The sequence below is a fragment of the Patagioenas fasciata genome, chromosome 1, assembly GCF_037038585.1.
Source record: "Patagioenas fasciata isolate bPatFas1 chromosome 1, bPatFas1.hap1, whole genome shotgun sequence".
In the NCBI taxonomy this organism is placed as follows: domain Eukaryota; kingdom Metazoa; phylum Chordata; class Aves; order Columbiformes; family Columbidae; genus Patagioenas; species Patagioenas fasciata.
In genome coordinates this window covers 57600049-57622768 of record NC_092520.1, presented here as the reverse complement: position 1 = coordinate 57622768, position 22720 = coordinate 57600049, and the positions used below count along the sequence as shown (strand labels likewise).

The 22720-nt window shown below is 38.5% G+C and overlaps 1 protein-coding gene across 3 annotated transcripts in view; it reads right to left on the bottom strand.

The window, feature by feature from the left end:
• Positions 1-22720, bottom strand: part of PCCA (propionyl-CoA carboxylase subunit alpha) — a 283490-nt gene that overhangs the window by 46519 nt on the left and 214251 nt on the right. For 2 of the 3 annotated variants that reach the window (XM_065829712.2, XM_071807058.1), the window contains exon 21: positions 14139-14192. The exons of the other annotated variant lie outside the window; for it this stretch is intronic. In XM_065829712.2, coding sequence (XP_065685784.2) covers positions 14139-14192 — 54 coding nt within the window. The remainder of the gene's footprint in view (positions 1-14138; positions 14193-22720) is intronic. 3 annotated transcript variants of the gene reach the window in all.

The following is a 22720-nucleotide window of genomic DNA, read 5'->3' as shown; positions in this document are numbered from 1 at the left end:
TTTTAGCTGTATATTACATAAGGAAATCCTGACGCTGAATGAAAAATGGATCGAAACCAAACCAGAGCAGTTTCTGGCTGAGCTCAGGAAGGCTGCACAGAGCTGGGCTACTCTGCCCTGGAGGTCTAGTTCTGAGCTATCAGGCATAGACAAATCCTTTAGGCAGAAAGAAGCGGATCTCATTTGGACACAAGAGAACAGGGTACACTCCAAAAGCCTCTCAGCCTTTCAGCCCTGTCTCCTCACACCGAGCACGCCTCTGGCTGTGAGTTTCCTGGGAAGCAGCTGCGTTTGTACAAAGCCTTTCTGCAGGGGAACTTCTCTGCTGCTCCTCTCCTGCTGCTGAGGAGCCACAATGGCCTGCAGAGTATGACAGTCTGCAGCGAAGCCAAAAACTAATATATGCCATTCGGTTTTCAGTTTGTGCATAAAACCAAGCATCTGACTTGCTCGCGCTAGACATCTCACACTGTTACACAGGAAAATAGGTGGAAATCACAGCCTTCAGCCCGACTTCCATCTCAGATGTTTTTTACTCTGCTCATGAAAATTTATGTAAGGTAGTTCCAATGACCTGGTATCTCCACTACAACCTCAAGCAGTTGCCTCACTATGTCTTCTGATAGTCCTTTCCTCCCTCACTACCCAGAATGACACTGCAGGGCACCTATGGTAGCAGGAGTTCACCCTGCTTCCCTCTAGCCCAAAGAAGAGAACTTGGCTCAGACTCCCCAACTTCCCTTCAACACGAGTAGCTATGGGGCACCTGTTCTCCAATCCCCAGCACATCCAAATTCTTTGGCAGCCAGTGCCCAGTTTCAGCAAAATTGCCAGTAACTTGAGGTTAACTACTTGATTCAGCATATGCACACAGAGCAGCCTCCCAACAACACAGGATCACCTGTCAGTGAGAATAATGCTTTTTCAGATGAGAAGTTTCAGGGAAGTTGTTACATCTTTCATGTTACTGATGCCGACTTGAATATAATTCTAGTAGAGCAGGAGTGGACTTATAGAATCATAGAATAGTTCAGGTTGGAAGGGACCTTCAAAGGTCATCTAGTCCAACTCCCCTACAACAAGCAGGGACATCTTCAACTAGATCAGGTTGCTCGGAGCCCTGTCCAGCCTGGACCTGAATGAATGTCTCCAGGGATGGGGCATCCACCACCTGTCTGGGTAGATGAACCACAAACCAAGCCAGGAGGAAGCAAATCAGAAGCTGAATAGCAGTTTGTTTTATCTACAGCTGGAGGGGCCTCCCAGCAATCTCAAGGTGCTGAAAGCCATTTTGGAACTGATTTGTGCCACCTGCAACATGACCAAAACTGACACACCACAAAGGTTCAAAAAATGCTTCCAGAGCTGGCACAAAATTGGAGGAACTTCCCCACCAAAAAGAATACAACTGAATCAATTTCTGGCCCAGAATTCACCACTGCTAATACATGGTCTTAGCAGATGAACCACTGAAGATGGATCAGTGATTTGCTCATGAAAATTCTTTCCTGAACTCCAGGGAACTCATGGACTTTTGGTTCCTTATGCCTCTCAAGTAATCTATGATTAGAGTTCAAAGGGAGAATGGTAAAAGGCACTGTTTGCCACAAGTAAAGCTTCTGAAGCGCCGCAAATCACAATATAGGGAAACCCGCATGGAAATGAGCCAGCAATTATAATTCTAATAGCAAAGGAAAACTCCATTAACTAAAAAAGCAAAGAACAAACCACTGACCCTTCAGATCGTGGAGGGAAATTAATCACACAGTGTTGATACTATTTTTCTAATTCTTACCTTCCCAGTGAACCCTCATGTTATTGAGGCATGTACCTAAGATTCTCAAAGCGATGCACTTTTTCTCCCTCTAATAATTTACTTACCATCCAAAAGAAAAGTGGCAAACTTAACACACATCTACAAAACCTGTACATTTGCTTTTTAGCATTTAACTGTAACATACTTAGAAAGTGTTTACTGAGGAGCCAGGCTGGAACTCACAGTTTTGTATATAGATTCACTTTGCCTCTGATACTGTTTCTTGCGTAACCTACAGATGTTTCTATTAAAATCATTATTCCTTCAGGGCACTAATGGTAGACTGTTGGAGAGCTCAATTCGTCTCTGGTTATAATCTCTTCTTAACCTTCTCTACAGCTTCCATCATTGCCTTCCTAGCTGGATTTTGATAGGTTAAGAGGCACCAACCTGCCAGAGCCCTCTTGATCTTCAAACTTCTACAACACTGACAGTGCATTCTGCTCCATGCCTATGTTTCCACCACAAGTGTCCATTCTCTTTCTGATTAGAAATGGAGCTTCTGATCGCTCCTCAACTGGGGCAGTCACACAAGCTCTTGTAAAGAATGATTATGCCCTTTTTACACTCAGGATTACGGCAGACCTGGAATTGCTTGTCCTGACTTTCTCCATCTACATCATTTCTGTATCACTGCCCTACAAAGCCTTCAGGGACACCCAAGAATTTGCAAAATCACTGAATACATCGTGGAGATGTGGAATTGTGAAGTTCTTAGAGATATTCAAAAGTCAGCTGGACACGGCCTTGATCAGACTGCCCTAGTTGACCCTGCTTTGAACGGGCAGGGGGTGTGTGGTCAGTGGGCTTGGAACTTAAAGGGTTCACAGGGCTAAGGGAGGGCTCCCCTGCAGCTCTTTTATAATGAAAAGATAAACCTAGGGAGAAAAAAACAAAATAACACAAAACCTTCACAAAAAAACAAGGAACGCCCGAAGACTTGTAACAGAACACTAATGTAAGTATTTTAAAATTCAAACATCTTTGTTTTTCCCCATATGAAGACTGACATCAAAGAAAGTGGTAAGTGGGGGTTGGTTCTAGGGGCATGTGAGGAGAAATCGCTCTGAAGTAGGGAGGAGAAGGACGTAGCAGTGCAAACACAGGACATCACCACAGCTTTCCTACCCACAGGGCTTTTCAGCTTCAATGGAATATTCCCACATACGCTGAAGCTCTTTGGCACAGGGGCAGTTTGTTTTCACTGTCCTTACAACAGCGCGGGCCTTTCCTTTTCATCCGCAACACCCTGACCTCCCTTTTCTCCCTCCCTTCCCCCCAATCGAACAATTATCATCAGATGCAGGAAGAGCCTTGTTGTGGTTCTGCCGCTCGTAACACAATTTGCTATGCGAATACTTCCTGCGCGCCCTGCCAGCGTGGCAGCTCTCCAAGACGTAAGGCTGGTGTTTGGGAGATGGTCACACGAGCATGATACTTCCTACTACAACTGCTCTGCCCTTCACCTTCCCTCGCCTTACTATGGGCACGGGGTCTAAGTAGCAAATGGCATGAATGGAAACAAAGACGGAGGCTGCCTGTTTGTGTTTGCAGCAATGTGGATTGTTGTCCGCCGGATGTCATTTGTAATGCAATTTGCAATGTACTTTACACAGAATTTATGTGAAACTTCAGTTTCATAAATAGTGAAACAAACTTAACTGTTCCTGCTTGGTAAATACTCCGATTATTTGTGTAGATTGGGGCGTCAAACTCATTTTCACCAGGGGCCACATCGGCCTGGCAGTCGCCTTCGAAGGGCCAGATGTAATTTGAGGACTGTATGAATGTAGGAGTAGCTACATTTATACAGTCCAAAAATCACATTCGGCCCTTCGAAGGCCGCCGTCAGGCCGATATGGCCCCCGGTGAAAATGAGTTTGACACCCCTGGCATTGAGCCCCAAATGAATACTGGGAAAAAAATTGCAGAGCTTCAAAATATCAGCTGAAGGCTAATACTGGATTGTACATGCAATAAATAAACTGGACCCAGATACTGTAAGATACACAACAGGAGCAAAGGAAAGATTTCTGAGTCCCTGGTGTTCCCTGTCTGTAACACTTCCATGTTAACTCCAGTAGCTGTACAACTTGCTGATGCATAGCCATTTTTCCCATAGTTTATCCTTATCCTCATGGTTCTCCTAAACGCTCCTTACAGAAAAACATGAAAGTTTATGTCAGACTAACAATAATACCTCTATTCTCGACCCACGTATCTCTCTAGCAAAAAAACAACTATGCCTAAAAAAACCTGACACAGGAAATGCACATGGGAAGCAATCTGAGAAAAGATGGAGAAGATAAATATGACAGAAAAAAATCAAAGAAAGGATGACAAGGAAGAAGAAACGAAATATCACAAAAAAAGATTTGACATGGAATGCGACAAAATAACGTAAGGCTTTGGTGATGAACACAGGAAGAGTGAACTTCAAGTATATACTAAGGCAACAACTTCTACCAAAAGAGACAACACAGAAGTAGACCATTTTAAAGACATGGTTGAACGCATGTTCTGGAGTCCATGAGAGATACCTGGAAAGAGGAACTGAGACCAGTTTTAGTTAAGAGACAAAGGCACAATTTCAGTTGTAAGAACAAAAAAGTATGGAACACAAGTAAAAGCCAACCGAGTGCATGATGACAGCACTTGGCTACCCAACTGCTTCAAAGTCCCTGTGGTGTGTTAAGTCTGACCTCTGACATGGTCTGAGAATTGACCTTTCCCTCAGTGATGGTCCTAGCACTGGGAACAGTTTAGCTCACAGCCAGCCAAAAATGCAATGAAACAGAAAAGTAAAAAAAAAAATAAATAAATAAAAAAAAATCAGAGTTATTTGATCGGTTTGTGAATTTAATTATATATCCTACTGTTTACTCATCTTTTGTCACATTCTAGTGCTTTAACAATGAGAAAACAAAAATTACTAAAGGCAATTTACAGGAATCTCTTTATTTGAACTTATGGTATAACCGACAGTAATTGTCTGCAGTGTGTGGCAATATTTTCACTATTTAGGACAGGAAGTGAAAAATACCAAACACATCTAAAATTGCATGAGGGATTTGTGCAGACAGAAGGTAATTACACAAGTGGACTTTGGCCAAGACTCTCAGAATATGAAGCGATCTCAGAACCTTGTGGAAATTACCATGGGATCTTTAACGATAAGTGGGCTAAATCTTTGTTTACATTGTCCTAAAAAAGGTGTCTTCACTAACAATACATCATCCTTTTGCTATGCAGATTTACAGCACTATCATAATCCAAAATTAGATGGCATGTGCAATACCACAGCACACAAGTGGAAAACCAAAACCAAGCAAACAAAAAACCCCAAAGCACAGTAATTTAAAAAACAGACCAGGAGTAGACTTCTCAAGTGTTTCACATGCACAGAATTATTTGCTTCCTCCTCTGTCTAATTTATTTCAGATTAATAAGAGATCCTTTATTTTAGGTCAGTACTATGACAATGGAAGTATGCCAACATAACCTTCATTTTCTTAATTAGCATTTAACAAGAAGTTCATCCTCCTCTAGAAATATTTCCTTCCATAAGGAAGAATAACCTTGAACAGAAGACATAACTAAGCCAAGGAGAGGAGAAAAATGAAACTGAAGCTCCTGATATATTTACATGCCTTTAAAATATATTTATTTACATACCATTAAAATGTAAATAAAATAGATCTGAGTAAAAAAATTTACTTCATCTCCCAGAAGCAAGCACAGCACTATATCTGTATTCATAACTACTCAGGGGAAAACCAACCACAAAGAAAGACCCTCTTTTACACATTCTTCCTACCATGGACCATGTGCTCATGTAATTCATTGTTTATCTAGTCTGGAAACAAAAATGCCATGAAAAAGCAATCACAAGGCAGATGGCCAGTTTCACTAATCTGACCCTCTTTCTTCAAAGCAAATCTAGTCAACTGTTACAATAGTGATGCCCCAAATAATCCACCATTCCGATAATACTTAGATTTGCATATTTAGGTTAGAAATGTCCAACATAGCCGGATTAAGATTTTCCTCCAGTAAAACAATGCTTTGTCATAAATTCTACTCCAGAGACCATGCCGATTCTTAAACCAGACGTGTCCACACACTGAAAACCTGAGTGGGAGCACGTCTGCAAAATGTTCTTACCAACGCTCCCCTCTACAGCTGAAACGCGTTTGGAATTTTGCTTTTACTCTACTTAAACCCGACCGTAAAGAATGACAAATGCAAAGATTCTCTCTGTAGCCGCCCCCATGATAACAGATGACAAGATGCAGCACAAGCTTCATCTCTTGCTAATTAAACGAATCAATTAAGAGACTATTGTTGCAACTGTGTAACTGCTGTTCTATAGTGGCAATAACAACCCCACGGGGAGGTCTTTTACTGCATTAAAATGCTGTCCTCCACAACTCCATTTGATATTATTAGAAACAGTTATTTGCGTCTTGCTGTCATATTAGTAGCAAAGGCAAATTATGGAAATATGCAGACCAGAATGGTCCCAGTATGAGATCAGGTTTGGTTTTCAGCCTCCAAGGGAACAATTGCTGAAATTCCAAAGTTCCCTAAAGTTCTTTAATGGAACTGATAAATCTATCAGCACAGCATCCATTTAGATTCTAGGTAAGGGTCACATATTTGCATACTTTCCTGCTAAGCTGATACAATTCAACTAGATAAATTATCATATTAAGTTTACCCTCCTGAGTTAAACTGATGGAGTTCAAAATTGTTTTCGATGGTTGTCATTAATCGCTGTTACATCCTAAATGCTCACTTTGAAATCTAATTGTGCTGGTGTACCAAGGGTCATATTAATAGCATTTTTAATGTTAAATCTTTGTAAAACATGTTTATTTTACTGATATTACCACTGAAGCCTAGAAGATTAATGAGAAACAAAGTATATTTATTATCAATAAAAACTTCATTTAAAATTTATATTCAGATACTTAAATTAGCTTTACTAACTTCATCATGCCTTTGTTTCATTAAGATGACTGGTTAAGCTTCAAAGCCATATAAATTAATACCTCCTAAACGGTTCCTGGTTATATGCCAAAGTTGTAGCCATCAAAAAGCTGTTTAAAAACATGGGCTACACACGTTTATTACTTGGCAGTACACATCATCTTCAGAAGAAAACACTAGATCATCACTAAGATGTAACAGTCCTGATACAGAAGTAAAAAAACCACAAACAAACAAAAAAACCACCACAAACTTATTTGAACAAACAAAGCAACTAATAATTATTTCAACACTGGTAAATCTTGGTTTACCAAAGGAAATAAATTGATTTATTCTTGAGTAACCTGTCCACCACTTATGTTCCAAGAACTAACAGGCTACTCAATCAAGTCCGGTTCTTGTCCTTAAAGCATCACTGAGCTCAATAAGAAAGAAACTTGTCACATGAAGTAAGGAAAATCAGAAATCCTTATTTTTTCCATTTGCTTATTTCCAAGGAATAAGTGGCATAATAATTTATTATAAGCAGACTACTACACTACAGATAGAACACATGCTACAGATTCCACCAACATTAAGGACATTCATGGGAATTCTGACCTACTTATGATGTCATCACACATTTTTTCTCTGCAAAGTAAAACTTCAGATGAAAACAGAAGAGAAGGCCAAGATCTCAAATGAACAAATAAAAAGCAAAACATGAGAATCTAAATGTAATAACTCATTTCCAGCCTGGTTTTGTAAGAAAGCAAGGCTTGCAATCCAAATTTCTGCCTCTCAGTCCCCATCCCCACCTCATTCCATCTAGTGATCCCATTTTACCCACATACACTATTTTAACCTGCTGATCAACTGCAACCAAATTTGAAGAAAAGGTAAGTAAGTCCAACTGTCTATAAGTATTGTAGAAACCATAAGTATGTTTTCACAAATCTTCTAAAGAGCACTTGGCTGTGTCAAGAAAACAAGAGACCTAAATCCCTGTTCCAGCTGAGGGAAATTTGGGAGTGGCCAGTTGGCCAGCCAGCATGGTCACCACTGCCATCCAATAAAGCACATAGGCAGCTTCAGCTTCACCCTGACACCAACATCTCTTGCTCAAGGAGGTCTCGGGTAAAGACTACAAGAGGTTGTTCTGTGGGAACTTATGGCACTTCTGGTTTCTTTTAAGTCACGAAAGCAAAATTCAGAAAGAACTCCAATTGCTTTCTTACTTCTCTTTTCAATGCAATCCTGAGCAAGAGTCCCAAAATAATCTAAGTGATTGTAGGACATGGGTTTTTGTAACACCACTATTTCAAAATCTCTCAGGTGCTTTTGAGTTTGCCCCCAATGGACAGCTTTAGTATGTTCACTATACCTTCTCCTTTAAAACATACAAATATATAACAAAACTTAAATAAGAACAGCATATGCAGCTGTGTGGCTGCACCTGATCATCCACATCACATGTGCTGAAACAATTTTCACTGACCAGTCGTAATGACAGGCCAAAGTATCACTATTTTCACAAGTGAAATCTTTGTTGCATGAATTACCCACTTTCTGTAGAACACTGCAGAAGCTCGTAGCCAATCTCAGGATTCTCACCACCCATATTCGAAAGGGACTTGTGGAAGCTTCCAGAAGGAACTGCACGTTTCTCCTAGTGACACCTTCTGTGCTACTGAAATGCCACTGACGATAGCTCTACTACTATAAGCACTGTAGTTCACAATGACTCTGAAGCTGGATGGAAATAAAATAATAATACAAAAAAACCCAAATTTATACAAGACTAGAATTCCCTTCAGATCAGCAGGGACCCTAATCTTAAGGCTTGTGATAAGGAAGAGTAAAAAACCAACCAAACAAACAAAAAAACCCCACCCAAACAACAACAACAAAAAAGATACATTAGCTTGCAAAATAAACACCTACTGAACTATATTTGTTTTACTGTGGTTAATACTCTACATATTCCAATAAATACAACCTTTGTAACCTCTGCAGGTTTTCAACCAATGTTTGAAAGTCTGCATAAATCTTCAGTATCTATTTTCAGAAGCATCACATATCAAAACAAAAGCAGAAAGAAAACCTGTTAAGAACTCCAATGATTTGTAAGAGTGAAAGAAGCAGGTTGTTAAAACATTTATCATTGTGAGCTAAATAAGACTCATACAGTCAAAGCTTCCATCTTTATTGCTATTTAATTGGTCTTTTTAAGAATGCAGGGAGAAAGAAAAAGGAGGAAGCTGTCTGGAAGATGATGAGATTATACACAGACTGAAAAGCCCAAGGATAACTTGTAAGACTCAGTAATGGGACAGAAAGCTTGAAATTTGCTACTGAAGCAAAAGCAGACAAGTCCTGGCAGAATGGAGTGGGAAGGGGAATCAGCAGCGAGAAGTGAAGTTGGTACACTGACCTGCAGCTCCCAGACACCTTAGATACATAAATGATGAATATACAATAAGCGAGGAAGCAACAGTAAAAACTTTGAGGAATGCCTCTGATGTAAAGCTCTCTATTTCTGACTAACTTCATGAACAATATACATAACTAATAGCCCTGGCTGTGTACGAAGCATCCTTCTGCCCCCCATCTGGAAATAAACAGAGAACAATCAAAAAGTCATTAATATTGAATGACCACAACTGTACTAGAACGCATGCCAATTATGCTAAAAAGCACAGCCAGGGCTTGACAGAGACTAGTTTTTCCAAATCCAGTGTTCTCAACTTGGAGTTTGCAGATCGGGTTGGGACAGTGATCTCTGAACTACTCTAAATGTGTTGTCTGCAAAAAACCTAAAGAACATTAAGTGTATCATTAACAGGTTAATAGCAATCATAGAAAAGCATACATCTCCACAGCAAAACTTCAGATGTTTTGTAAATCAAAGGTGGCAAAAACCACTCATTCGGAATGAGACTGAAGTAACGGAAAAACCTCCAGTGAGAAGGCTGAACCAAAAAAAAGGTGCTAGGCAACTCAGAAGCACCTAAAGATGGTTTGATTCATAGGCTAAAGCAATTCCACTGTTCCACATGGGTTCCTATATTGTGTTTACCACTGAAGGAACATTGTAAAGTAACGTACTACACAACATCTGACACATACACGTCCTTTCATCCTTCCCCAGAGGAAAGAAGTAACTGGTTTTCTCTATATTGCTTTGCCGACATTAGAAAACAGAAGATCAACAAAATGTCAAGAATCATGAGCAAAGGACAGTAAAATTTTCCACTGTGGCTGGGGACTTCTCACTGTCTGGGACTGTCTCTTTCTAGGAACGTGTTTGAGGAAAGTGTTCCACAGGACAGGCCATCGCTGCCAAGCGCGGCCTGCAGCCCAGAGCTCACAATGACGTTATGGATGCAGTGAAGCCACCTGAGCATACGGACAGTATTTCTTTATTCTAAATTCCACACAGAGGCCGTTACAGTCTAGAATAAGCTTAATGCTTCCATAATAATCTGCAGTTCTCTGCATCCCTGAAGCTTTCTTAGTGCTAAAGGCTGCCTGCCCACACATATTTCATTGCTGAAGTCCAGCTGACAGAGAAGTGAATAATCAGCAAATGACTGGGGCCATCACTGGGCCAGCAAAAAACATTCCTTTCATGTAACACAACAGAAGGCACAATGAAGAGACAAGATAGAAACTGGAGGCTCATTAGAAAGAGAGGAATGAAGGGTGCACTTTGATCCTTTGAAAAGCCTACTCAAACATCCAAGCTTTTGGACTGCAGAGGTTGAAGCAGAAGTTCTGCTTGGTATTTGTCAATAGATCTTTATGTTTGTTACAAATCTACTTCTGTGAGCTGCCTGAACACAGAAGACAACCCATAAAGGACTGCCTCCTTGTCTCCTAGTAGTGTTGCTTTTGGCCATGGCTTTGGACATCAATCTGAAGCATGGATTACCTTGTTTCCTTCTTCTGTGTACAATATATAGCACTACAGGATTCCTTGGTATTACAATAATGCTATTAATAAATATACCAGCTGAACAATTCTAGCTTAAAGTGGCAGAATAGCAGGACTCCATCAGCACATTATATCTAGTCACGTTCAGCAGAGAGGAAAAATGAGTGAAAACTCACATAACATCTCAATTGCAGCAATAACCCATGAGCTGTTCTGAAATAATTTAATCAGGACTCAAAATGTTATCGTCCAAAGGAAATTAAACCAAATCAGTGTAGTTTCCTATTCAACAACCATTTCTTAAAACTAAAAGTATATAAAAGTTGCTTGTTCCTCAGGTATTCTTGTATATTTTCCAACAGTACGAGTCCTATATCAGCTCTGAGACTCATAACCCTCTACCAAAAAACAATTCAGAGAAAATAAGCTATCTAATGCCACTACACTTTGAAGAGAAATGTTGAAGTAGCAAAGAATTTCTACTAATGATCAGAAACAAACAGAAATATTATTAAAATCCATGTAGACCCCCAAATGATGCTAATGGTGTGCACCCAAAGCTATGATTTGGCTGGGGAAAGCAACATGATTTTTCCTGTGCTCCTCTAAAACAACAAAAATACACTGCTACACTAATAGAATCATTTGTCTTACTGTTGTCACATCTACCATATGTCATGCAGAAGAATTCATATTAAACTGTTGTCTTTCTGTTGCAAAGTAGTTTTCTTTGTCCTTTACCCAGCTAACTGGGACATCAAGGATGTTTCTAATAGGGAAGCACACCCTTTGCTTCTTCTCCAAGTGTCAGCTGGCTTTTATCAAAAAACAGTCACAAAATTATCTCTCCTGTCCAATGTAAAAAAAAAAACATATATATATAAAGTGAAGCCATTTATTGAAGCTGATGCCCTCCTGACAAGCCAGGGAGCTGTGCTCCTGATCAGCTGGCTCTAAAAAGACATTGTGATGGACAGGTCAGCAGTGCGCACACTCAGTAACACCAGACTGCCTGCCACCACTGAAGTGCCATCAACATTTGCCACCATCAAAAGTAACACAGACCGCTCAAAGCTATCCCTAGCAAATCCTCTTACCAAAAAAAGAGTAGAGCAATAATTTCACAAGCTGTTTATTATGTTGATAACAATACATTATGATAATAACCAGTAAGCAAGAGTTTCTTGCTGCCAAATATTCCTTTCAAAGGCTATCTTAACTGCACTTCTATGTTAGCAAAGGTTTAGTGAGAGGTAAGTAATGGTGAGCCCCAAAATGTATTTCTAGGACCTTCATTCAAGGTGATATTTTTTTCCTTTGACAGAACATTTACATTTGTGGATGTGTACAGATACACATGCAGTACACACATACCGACTGTGTAGATCTACACATGTAGACAATTTGTAGAGGCTGCTATTGCAAGAACACCCATCCTTCCCCCTCCCCATTACCTAAGGTGAGGGTATTAAATTGAAATTTTAAAAGTGCAGAAGGGTGTTAAAGGAGCAAAGGACAAGTTAAATAAAGGAAAGGACTTTGGGGAGATGAGAGGGACAATGGCCCAGAGGAACTGATAGTAACACAGGTGCAGACTCTGGCTTGGATTCTGTGGGAACATTGGTATCAGAGCAAACCCTGGGAAGCAGACTTCATTACTGCTTCTCTGCCCTGCTCGCTGAAGTTCTCTCTCTGGGTTTGAGCAGCAAGACATGCACAATTTATATTAACTAAAAATGGCGGATAGAGTATTACAGGCTTTTCTTTTTAGTCCTCTTGAGAATTTTAGTTGTAATCACATATTTGATGTCCCAAAATAACTACCATCCGATAAACACACATGGTGCAGTCACTAAGATCTGATATGTATTACAATCCATTAACTGTTTCATCATCAACATTTTAAAGCTAAAAGCACATCAGTACTGTACCCTCTTTTGTCGTCTTTTGCTGTTGCACAAGGCCCAGCACAAGAGTTCTAGCCTGTGAGACTGTGGGGCACTTCTAACATGTGAACACAAAATGTCTTAATAACCAACTTAACAACAAATTTAATTTTTAATGCCAGTAAGCACACACCTAATCAGAATTTTCTCTGCTACAGCACCCACCAACGGAGATTGATTAAAATACCTGCAGTATTATCAAGTTGCATTTGTGTTTATATCCTGTCTACTTGGAGTAATTATTTTCTGCTCACACAAAGACTATTAGATCAGGCAGCCTGCAGCAATCTTGCCTATGCAGGATGCAACTCCAGAGCTGAAGCATTGTTACAAATACAACACGGCAGAGCAAAACTTTTGTTCTATGTTTTATCTGTAACTGCTGCTCTGCTTGATATTGAAAAAGACAAATCTATATGCATATACAGATATATTTCTAGAAGCAAAAAATATTAGGGGCACTTTTCATCTCTAAAAAACAACATGCAAGGTATTCTTGTTAAGTCCACTCTTACCGTGCTATACCTCCCAAAAAATGGCTTCATAGGACATGTAGAAGAACTAATTACAAGTAAGTAGAATGAAAACATTATCATACGCAATCTTAATCTATTTTTGTCCAAAACATATAGTGAACAGAAATGTCAGGACTAAATTCTAAAGGAAATATTTCATTCCTGTTAATGTCACTGCAGGGAAACCTGTTGGCAGCAATCAGGACAACTGACTTTAGGGGATACTTCAATTTTATTTAATTTTCAGAACTATTTTTAGGTGCATAAGGAATGTGGAAAAATCAATGACTGCATTTTAATAATGCAAATGATGGAATTTGATGCTGCTTCAATCACATATGTTTATAAGCACCCATTACATAACACAAAACTTCAGTTTCTGTATCATACATGATTGCTCAAGATAATAGCAGACAACAACAACCTGTTTTATTGAGTAAATTCTGACAAATGGCATAAAATCTGATCAGGATTTTAAACGTACTTCTCTTCAACAACCAAAATCTGGGAGAACCACTTTGCACCACCATATAGTCTTTTTATAAGACAGTTACTGATGTGCCTCTGGGATGTGAGGGTACATGGTATGGTGAAGCGACAGAGACCAGAAAGTTGAGGTGGTGGGGAAGAGCTGATTTGATCCTGATGTGGATCAAACCTGAGTATGTTGCAATAAAATTACAAGTCTACAACCACTGACTCTTAAATGTCTTGTAAATGAAACAGAGGCAGATTTGAGATTACTGAAATGTGGAATGCAGATATTGTGCACCATGCCTTGGAAGTCAGCTTCAGAAATTTGCCTAAATTCAGCTGTTAAGCTCGCAATATTTACGCATAATACTAACCTTCACAAACACAAGCATAAAAGTGCTGCTGGTGTCATTCACCTATTTTCCATTTAGATTATATTTCTCTACCAACATAACTTTTGACAATAGCTGCACACTTACCACTGTGCCTAGAAACTGAATGCTTGTATCTCCAGAGGCATTCCGAGAAAGCCGCTGAAAAAAAATAAATGTAAAAACTGATTAGAAGCTTCTCCAGAATTTGAAACCATTCAATTTTCTTTCCGTCACATCACTGTAAAGTAACCAAAACTAATCAAAGACATAAAGCTATACATAAAATAGATAAAAATACAACCACTTCCTTCAAGAATTTCAGTACTAGAAGTCTAATTTATACTTCAGCTCAGATGTTGTTGTGGTTGGTTGTTTTTTTTGGTTTGGGTTTTTAGTTTGGTTGGTTGTTGTTTGTTTTGGTGGTGTTCTTGGTTTTGTTTTCCAGTCAGCTCAATAAAATCTATTTCTGAAAAACAATGAAAGCAAATATAGTCAAGTACAACACAGAACAACCTTGGGCTTGCAGAAAGATGAATGTCATGAATAATGAGGCTTTCGCCACCTCTAAACGTTTGTGATTTTGTATTCCTGTTACTCACATTTAGTATTATCTTCGTTCTCTCCTAATGAGAGACATTTTAATCTCCTTTTAAAATGCAAACCTCCAATGATGCTACTTTGAAAGCAGGAAAAAAAAATGACCTTATGAAATGTCTGGTCACCTACTGTGGTTCAGGAGTTGATTGAAGTTATTAAACAGTCTTCAAATATTACATTGTCGGTAAGCCACAAGACAATGAAAAAGAAAATATGTTATTGATTTAACACAGTGTTATCCGTAATCTAAATATGCAAAACACAAAAAGAATTCTTTCCTCTTGTGAATTGTCTCCTCCTTCAACATGAAATGTTTCCCCCCTCCTTTCTTTCCTGCTGTTAAATCAAGGCACATATAGACCCAAAATCAGGGCCGGAATCACGGAGCACAGCTCTAATACACAATTGCAGGTGTACACATGAGTACAGAAGCACAGATTTGAAAAGGTGAATACAAATTGCAAACAGGGAGCTGCACAGAGATCTTCAGCATTTTCAAGACAATGAATCCCAGGAACAGGGCTGCAAACTATCTTGAGAACTTCTAGTCCAGTACTTGACAGACTGAAAAGACACTGGTGCCAGTCCCAGAAAACGTATGTCTATAACCCATTCTTAAAATCTTTCTATTGCAGAGATTTCAAAGTCTCCCGAAGCAATCTATCCCAGTATAATTACCAAGTTTTTTCCTAATACCTGACTAAAAACCCTTTACAGCAACTACAGCACATTAGTTCTCCTCTTCTTCATCACAGACGGGAAACACAGATTATTCCCTTTCTATTTACAGCTACCCCCAAGTTTATGAAGAGCCATTATCATGATTCCCTTTAGTTTTGTCTTCTCTAGATTAAGTGAGAAAGCACTATACAACAATAGCTAGATACCCCCGAAACAATTTTAGTAGCAATAAATTAAATTGTCGTCCCTTTTCAATAATGGTGCATGTTCCTCAGCTACACTTTATGAAGTAATAATTATTATAGCCCAAACATGCTTATTTTTTGACTTAACAGGTCACACACTGACACTACAATCTGGACAATCATATGAAAACAAAGGATGATGTGCCAAAGCCTGACATATTTCAACAATAATGATTAACGGAATGGAAAATATGGGAAATAAAATTTCATACAAAACCTGACGTTTACTTTTATAAAGGAAACAGGAATATACACTTTTCCCACAGTCTAGGATAAACACAATCAGGTTTGGGAAACCACAAAGAAGAACAAAGTACCGGCTGCCTACAATGAATGAACCGCATGCCAAAACAAACAAGTCCCAACCACTTGATAAGCTGTCAGAAAATGGCGAGCTGAAAAAAATTAAAGGATTTAATGTCTTTTTTTCCTGGAATGCCCTCCACCCTTGTTAGAGTTCTGTCACTTATTGTACTACCCTTTTGTCCACTTTCAAGGGTCATTAGAGACCTTTTCACGTCCTAATAAAAATTCCATTTTTTTGGCTAATCTCCCGTCACAGAAAAACACAACTTGAAAAACAAAACAAAAAAGAAAAATAGAGCCCCTTTGTCATTTTCTTTAAAGGCTTTCAAAGTAAAGCCAGGTATCTTGACAACTTGACTTATTTTTCACAACTGAAAACCAAATCATTAAAGTATTTCCTCACATAGATTCTATTTACTTACAACTACATAAGCTAGCGCAGCAATAACCAAGCCCTTTCAAAAATAATTTAATAACCAATTTAATAAAGCCAAATATATATGCGTATCAAGAAGGTACCTTCTTAAGCCATAGTCTTAAGGCAAGACAAAGATATAACAGCGTTTTTCCTGCCCTGACGCTGTGGAAGTGCCCTGGAATCACAGCATCACTGCTACTGTTTGGTGTGTCAAAAATGCAAAACATTACATTCAGTTGTCAACGGCATTAAGAGTCGGTATAGGCACCAAAATCCATGTCTTGAATTAACAGCCAGTGAGAGGAAAAAAAAATTAATGGAGAAGGTGAGGAAAATAGTTAACAAACACGAGAAACAGGAAAGAAAGGTAGATAAATTCTCCAAGTCACAAAACATATGTTACATCAAGACCAAAAAAAGAGAACTGCCAGGCTTTTGAGAACCATGTTACAAAAGAATTCAGCCCATTATCATAATTAATGTTTCAAATTACAGTTGTAAATAAGTTTCAGCTGTTAGATGTGATTAGATTTTTTTGAAGCACATTGAAAGGAGTTATTTCTTTTCCACTGGTGGGCTTGTGTTTCTGAGATTTGTAAATGTAATTGATGTTTTCAAGAAAATGAAAGGATACGGTTAACAATTATTCTTTCATTTTCCACCTCTTTAGAAAAAAGACCAGTCTCTAGTTTCTCTTGTAAAGTTAGATATTTGCATATTCTATAGCTCATAATAGATGGTTTCATATTGCATGTGATAGCAGGAACGTAATCAAATAGAGGTAACAAGAGAATTGCTAATTATATGCATTGTCATTGTTTTCCTCATAAATTGCAAATTATTTACTAGGAGGTTTACACTGAAAAGCAAAGGAAGTCTACCACCTGAACAAAGACAAAACAACACTGCATGTTTACCTGTCAATACAGTAAAATTACATTGTTGGCATCAATTATGTGTTCTTAGACATAACTGACGCTCTTCTGGTTGACTCAACTGATAGAGCTTCTGTCTTACTTAATTAGTATATTCTGAGTTAAAAGTATAATTTTTTTTCTTATAAGAAAGTGACAAGCTAAATCAAATCTAAAAAAATATTTTAAAATCACAACTTCAAAAAATCCATCTGCAGTTTCAAAGCTGTCAAATACATGTGAGTGTTACATAAATATTATATGTATTTTTACATACGCAGGTTACGGTATGCTATACTGCATATGCTATGTATATACAAACAAAATGCTTGTGCACGCATATAAAAATAGACAAGTGTATACAATCATACAAAACGTGTTTGATTTTCCTCCTCTTTCTTAAGTGTTATACCACAGTCACTTCACAAATAATCATTATAATCTGTAAATCCCAGTAAATTACCAGAGGTTAGTGTGATATGACTTGAAATTCTTCTGCTTTGTCATAGAAAATTATTTCCACTTAGTTGGGTATCAATGATCTATTCATGATAAGATGCAGTAGGGTCACAATCAGCTTTGCATTAAGCCTGCAGCGGATGAGTACTTGCAGATAAAAATGATAACAACCTTTACATGAAGAAGGATAAAGAAGCTCAGCCAAACAAAAAATAGACATCATTGAAAGAGATTCTAAACTGACATGGACATTACTAAAAAACAATACCATCTCAGAGTATTTTCCACAAATCTTGTGGTATCTTGGGCTACCCAAACTACTGAAAGAAAGCAGCTGCAGGGAAGGAATAATATCAAAGCAAAGAACCTCCAACAGACCAAAAGTATTTTTTTTTCTTTGCTTACAAATTAGAAAATAATGTGTGGGGTCAAAATCAACATGAGTTGACAAAGGAAATAATTTTTTTATATATATATATATGTGTGTGTGTGTATATATATATACGTTTCTCAAACACATTTATCTTGAACTACTATATACTGCATTTATTTGACGAAATTAAAGCTGGAGACCTTTTATTAAAGAAAATGTTCAGACTGTCCCTCAGCCAATGCTTTTTGTAACTTCTTCAAGCCATGGCATGATTACATCAACAGTCAGACAACATGTATCAGGTTATATAGAACACACACACATAAAAAACAAACAACCACCACCAAACAAAAAAAAAAAAAAGCAGAAAAAAACACACACAGAGAAACCCTATAGATACACTATAGATAACATTTTGAGTGAAAGAACTGTATAGGGCTATTTTTCGGAATGCGTAATTCTTGCAACCCCTATAGCTTCATTTCAACTGCTCACAACCAGAAATTTGGAACATCTTTTAACATGAATTTCAAATGGAGAATTCTATCCACTTTTTGGTCAATATTTATAACTTCTTGAAAATTCAATCTAGCAAGATACAGAATCACCCCCAGCCAGGTTTAATTAAAAACCAAATTATTCTCACAGTAGGGAAATCAGGGAAAAAAAAACCAACTCCAACATAGTATTTTACCTTGTAAAGTTACAGCAGATTCATCTGCTAGTACTCATCTATGAGACTTTGTGTACATGAGGGTGCTTGGACATCTGGAAAGCTCTATCATCCACTTATATCACTGCCATGTTTGGAGTCCCACAGTTGGGTCAGAGATGAGGAGAAAGCTGCAGAAATAGCTGTGAAACTACAAAGTCCTCTTCTTGTCAAATCAAAAGGATTGCTTTGGCTTTCTCAGTCTCCTTCTCCTCCTAGACCCTCTGCAGAAAGCAGAACTTCATTTCAGCATTCCCTTTCCACTGTGCAAAATCTCAGTCTAAGGATGTGATCCCAGACAAGAGGAAATGGCCTCAAGTTGCACCAGAGGAGGTTTAGATTGGATTTTAGGAAAAATTTCTTCACAGAAGGAGTGGTGAAGCATCAGAACAGGCTGCCCAGGGAAGTGGTGGAGTCACCATCCCTGGAGCTTTTTTAAAACACGTGTAGATGAGGTATTTAGGGACACGGCTCAGCGCTAGAGTTAGGTTATAGTTGGACTTGATGATCTTGAGGGTCTCTTCCAACCAAAATGATTCTATGATACTATCTGACAAAGCTTTCTTGTATGATGGAGACTGTCTCCATTGCACTATATGTTCAGATTTGTGCAGCCTCACAAGCCCTTCCACTTAGGGGATGACTCTCTACTTTTGTCACAATTTAGTCTTCTCCCCTTAGTGCATTAAACTACAGATGGAAACTTAGCTCGATTTTATGTGCTGCTCTGCCCTCAGCCATTATCAGTTTTAGATCACACTTTTTAGAAGATGAAACCTCGGCTGGCTGTTCTTCCTCAGGGCACCTCCACATTTTCCAGGTTCTTTCAAGGGTAGCCATCACCTAGCGAGGAATGAGATGATCAAGTCCTGCTGTGTCTGAAGCATTTTGACATGTGAAAGGTGTCAAAGACCGGCCTAAACGGCACTATGCTGAAGCAGTCTTTCCATTTAAAAGGGATCCTGCCAGGAGGCACCTGCTGGAAGCTCTCCCCGTCCTTTCCCAGGGACTAAATGGAATCTGTTCCCAAACAGTACAAATACAGATGTTAATGTCAAGGTTCAAGGCAAGGCAGCAATCACACGGCATGAATGGCTTACAGGGCATCAATCCCCACAGACAAACTGCACCTCTACAAGAGGCTGAGACACCATATTACTGCTTTTGGAAGAAGAACCGTTCTCTGAATGTCTGAGATTTAACTGCAGTAGATGGCTTAGGAATTTCTACCCTCAAAATAAACAGAAAAATGGAAACACAGATCCTTCCCACTATTTCTTTAGGTGATATCCAATATTAGTATCATTTGTTGCTTCTTTTTGCCAAGCTTTAAATATACATATGTTTAATATTGATAGTACAGGAGTATTGCTGTTTTATATACCTAGAGCACCTTCCAAGAATGCCCATGTGCTCCTTTAAAACAAACCAAGCCACCAAAAAACCCCACAGAAAGTACCATTTATTAGGTGTTGGCAAAGAACAAATCTAAAAGACATTTACTCCAGCCCAACATTTCCAGCTATTTACAATTATTTACAGTAATGAAGAGTTTAGTCCTCCCTGTGAACTTCTAAGTTTTTGCTGTTATTACATTAAATCACAAAATCACTATGACTTTTATAAACGTTACTCTCGTGCTGACATGCTGGAATATGTTTTGTTCTTACAGGGGGACACCGTGCAGGTAATACACTGCCATGTGGTTCTAGATGTGATAATATTCATGGTTGCCCTGAGACAGATTCTTTGCAGGATCCATAGTCCTTTCTTGCTCTTTGACATCCCTCCTCTTCCTTCCCCTTTGCTCTCCAAATGTCTTACCATATTCAATGGAACCATTCCTTGTCTTTCAGGGTTTAGACATCATAAAGTCACAATGTCTGTCAACAACCGAATATGATGCTTTAGTCTTCGGACACATATAGAATCCTTATAGTTAGTAATTCTGAATATTGTCTGTCATTAAAATTTATAGCTCCTTTGGAAAAAAATATGGCATAAGGTACTGTGACAACCAGTAATATTTGATTAACCCCTTGAGCAGCACTGGATATTACTAATCCCACTAGCTTAAAAAAAAGGGTCAAGTATGTTGTTTGCAGATAGAGCTTTACTGTGGGAGACCTCTCTCTGAGAAGTGGACAATAAATTCCAGAAGGATTGATTTGGCACAGCAGTTGATCACTTGGTTGGAAAAAAAAAAAAATTTTCATGAAAGAATCAGTAAAAGTGGTGATGTGCTTTTTGCTTCAGCTGCTCAATTGAAAAAAGAAAAAAGGTAGCAATAATGATCTTTTATTTCCTTGAATTTCCCCCTTCCCTTCACACATTCTCCATTCAAACCATGGACTTGAATTAAACTGACTTCACACAAATTGCAGACCACTTATGAGATTTGAGTACTCACTATTTAAAGTAGACATTAATACAAATACTCTGGTATTACAATAAAGGATATCTGATATTTTTTAAGGCTTCATGACTTAGGAGCTGGGCATGTTGCTGTCATATAGGCATACACATATTCAGGGCTCGTTTTAAAAACTAATAATTTTAAAAATTTTGACAAACATCCATGCAGAGAAAGAAGTAACAACAATAACAGTGCCCTAGACCAACAGATATTAATACTTTCAAAAAAAATTTAAAAGCCTGAGATGCAGCAAGGCATCCTACACTGTATACAATAGGTTTTTGTATTTGCCTTCCACCTGGGATACTTGAATATTTCTTTGTACTTGTCCCAAACGTCACAAGAGTGTCAAGTCAGGCGACAAAAATAAACTTCTCTGTATCATATCCACCAGTTATTTTGGGGGTTTCAAGGCTGAGTTCTGTTTTCTCAGATGACCGTGGCTGGATAAGCAAAGACGAAAACACAGGCAGTCTGTGTTTGTACACTGCTCAGTAAAGCAGGGCCATGGACTGACGCCTGGTCCCAAAGGCAAATGGCAATGACCACCTCAGTCTCACTGCTTGGGCCTACATGGCACAGTATAGATCTATATCAGATGCATCTAGGTCAACCCAAACTGGAACAGGCTGAAACACAGAGAGGGAGTGAGGTATCAGTTAATCAATACGGGCCATCAGGAATACAGTGCTGGGGCTCGCACTCCAGCTTTAGTTTACCCAACAGTATAGCTGTTTGGATGCAGTATTTCCAAATGTCTGCCCGTTTGCAGATCACTGTGTGTGCCTCTTCTAGAGACAACTAGCAAAAGTAATTCAGAAATCTTGGGTAAATGACAACAGCAGAGTGTGTGCAGTAATCACACAGCACTAAAGAATGGACTGTCTTCATGTTCACAGCTCACTAAAGCTTCCCAAAATAATTTTCAGGGGTTAAGAAAATGAGTGTGCTGAAGTAATGGTACCTTAGACCTGAAACCTACATAATACATCATTATCACAGATGACATCTGAGATCTCAAAACAGTAAAAAAAAATGTATATAGGTAATTTTTCTAAAGAAAATTACACATATGTTAGAAAAAATTCTCCACGGGGCTGAAGGAAATGAATACTTGGGCATAGGCTTTGTTCTCCTGTCAGACATTTCCCAGAACATCAGACATTTCCCAGGAACAAAGGCTTCATAACCTACAGCATTTTTATTTCTTCTGTTCTTATAAACCAAAATAATAATCAAATGAAACATTGTCTCAGAGAAGCACTTAAATTCGTCACATCCCAGGATGTAGAATATACTCCTCATGCTCCAATTGCTGATGCAATAAATAAACTAAATGAAAAAAATAATAAGTGATGCCATAACTGATTTCTCTGTTAACACTGTAAGTAAATAAAATTCCACGGATAAATCTTCATTTATTTCATTCACAAAAACACTTGAAGCTTGAGACTGACGATTTCAGCTTTACAGGATTGTGTTCTTGGTTTAGTAACTCCATTACTTTCCTAATTACACCTTGCTGTGACTGATAAAGACGTTTTCACCATAGAGTTTGGGATGTCC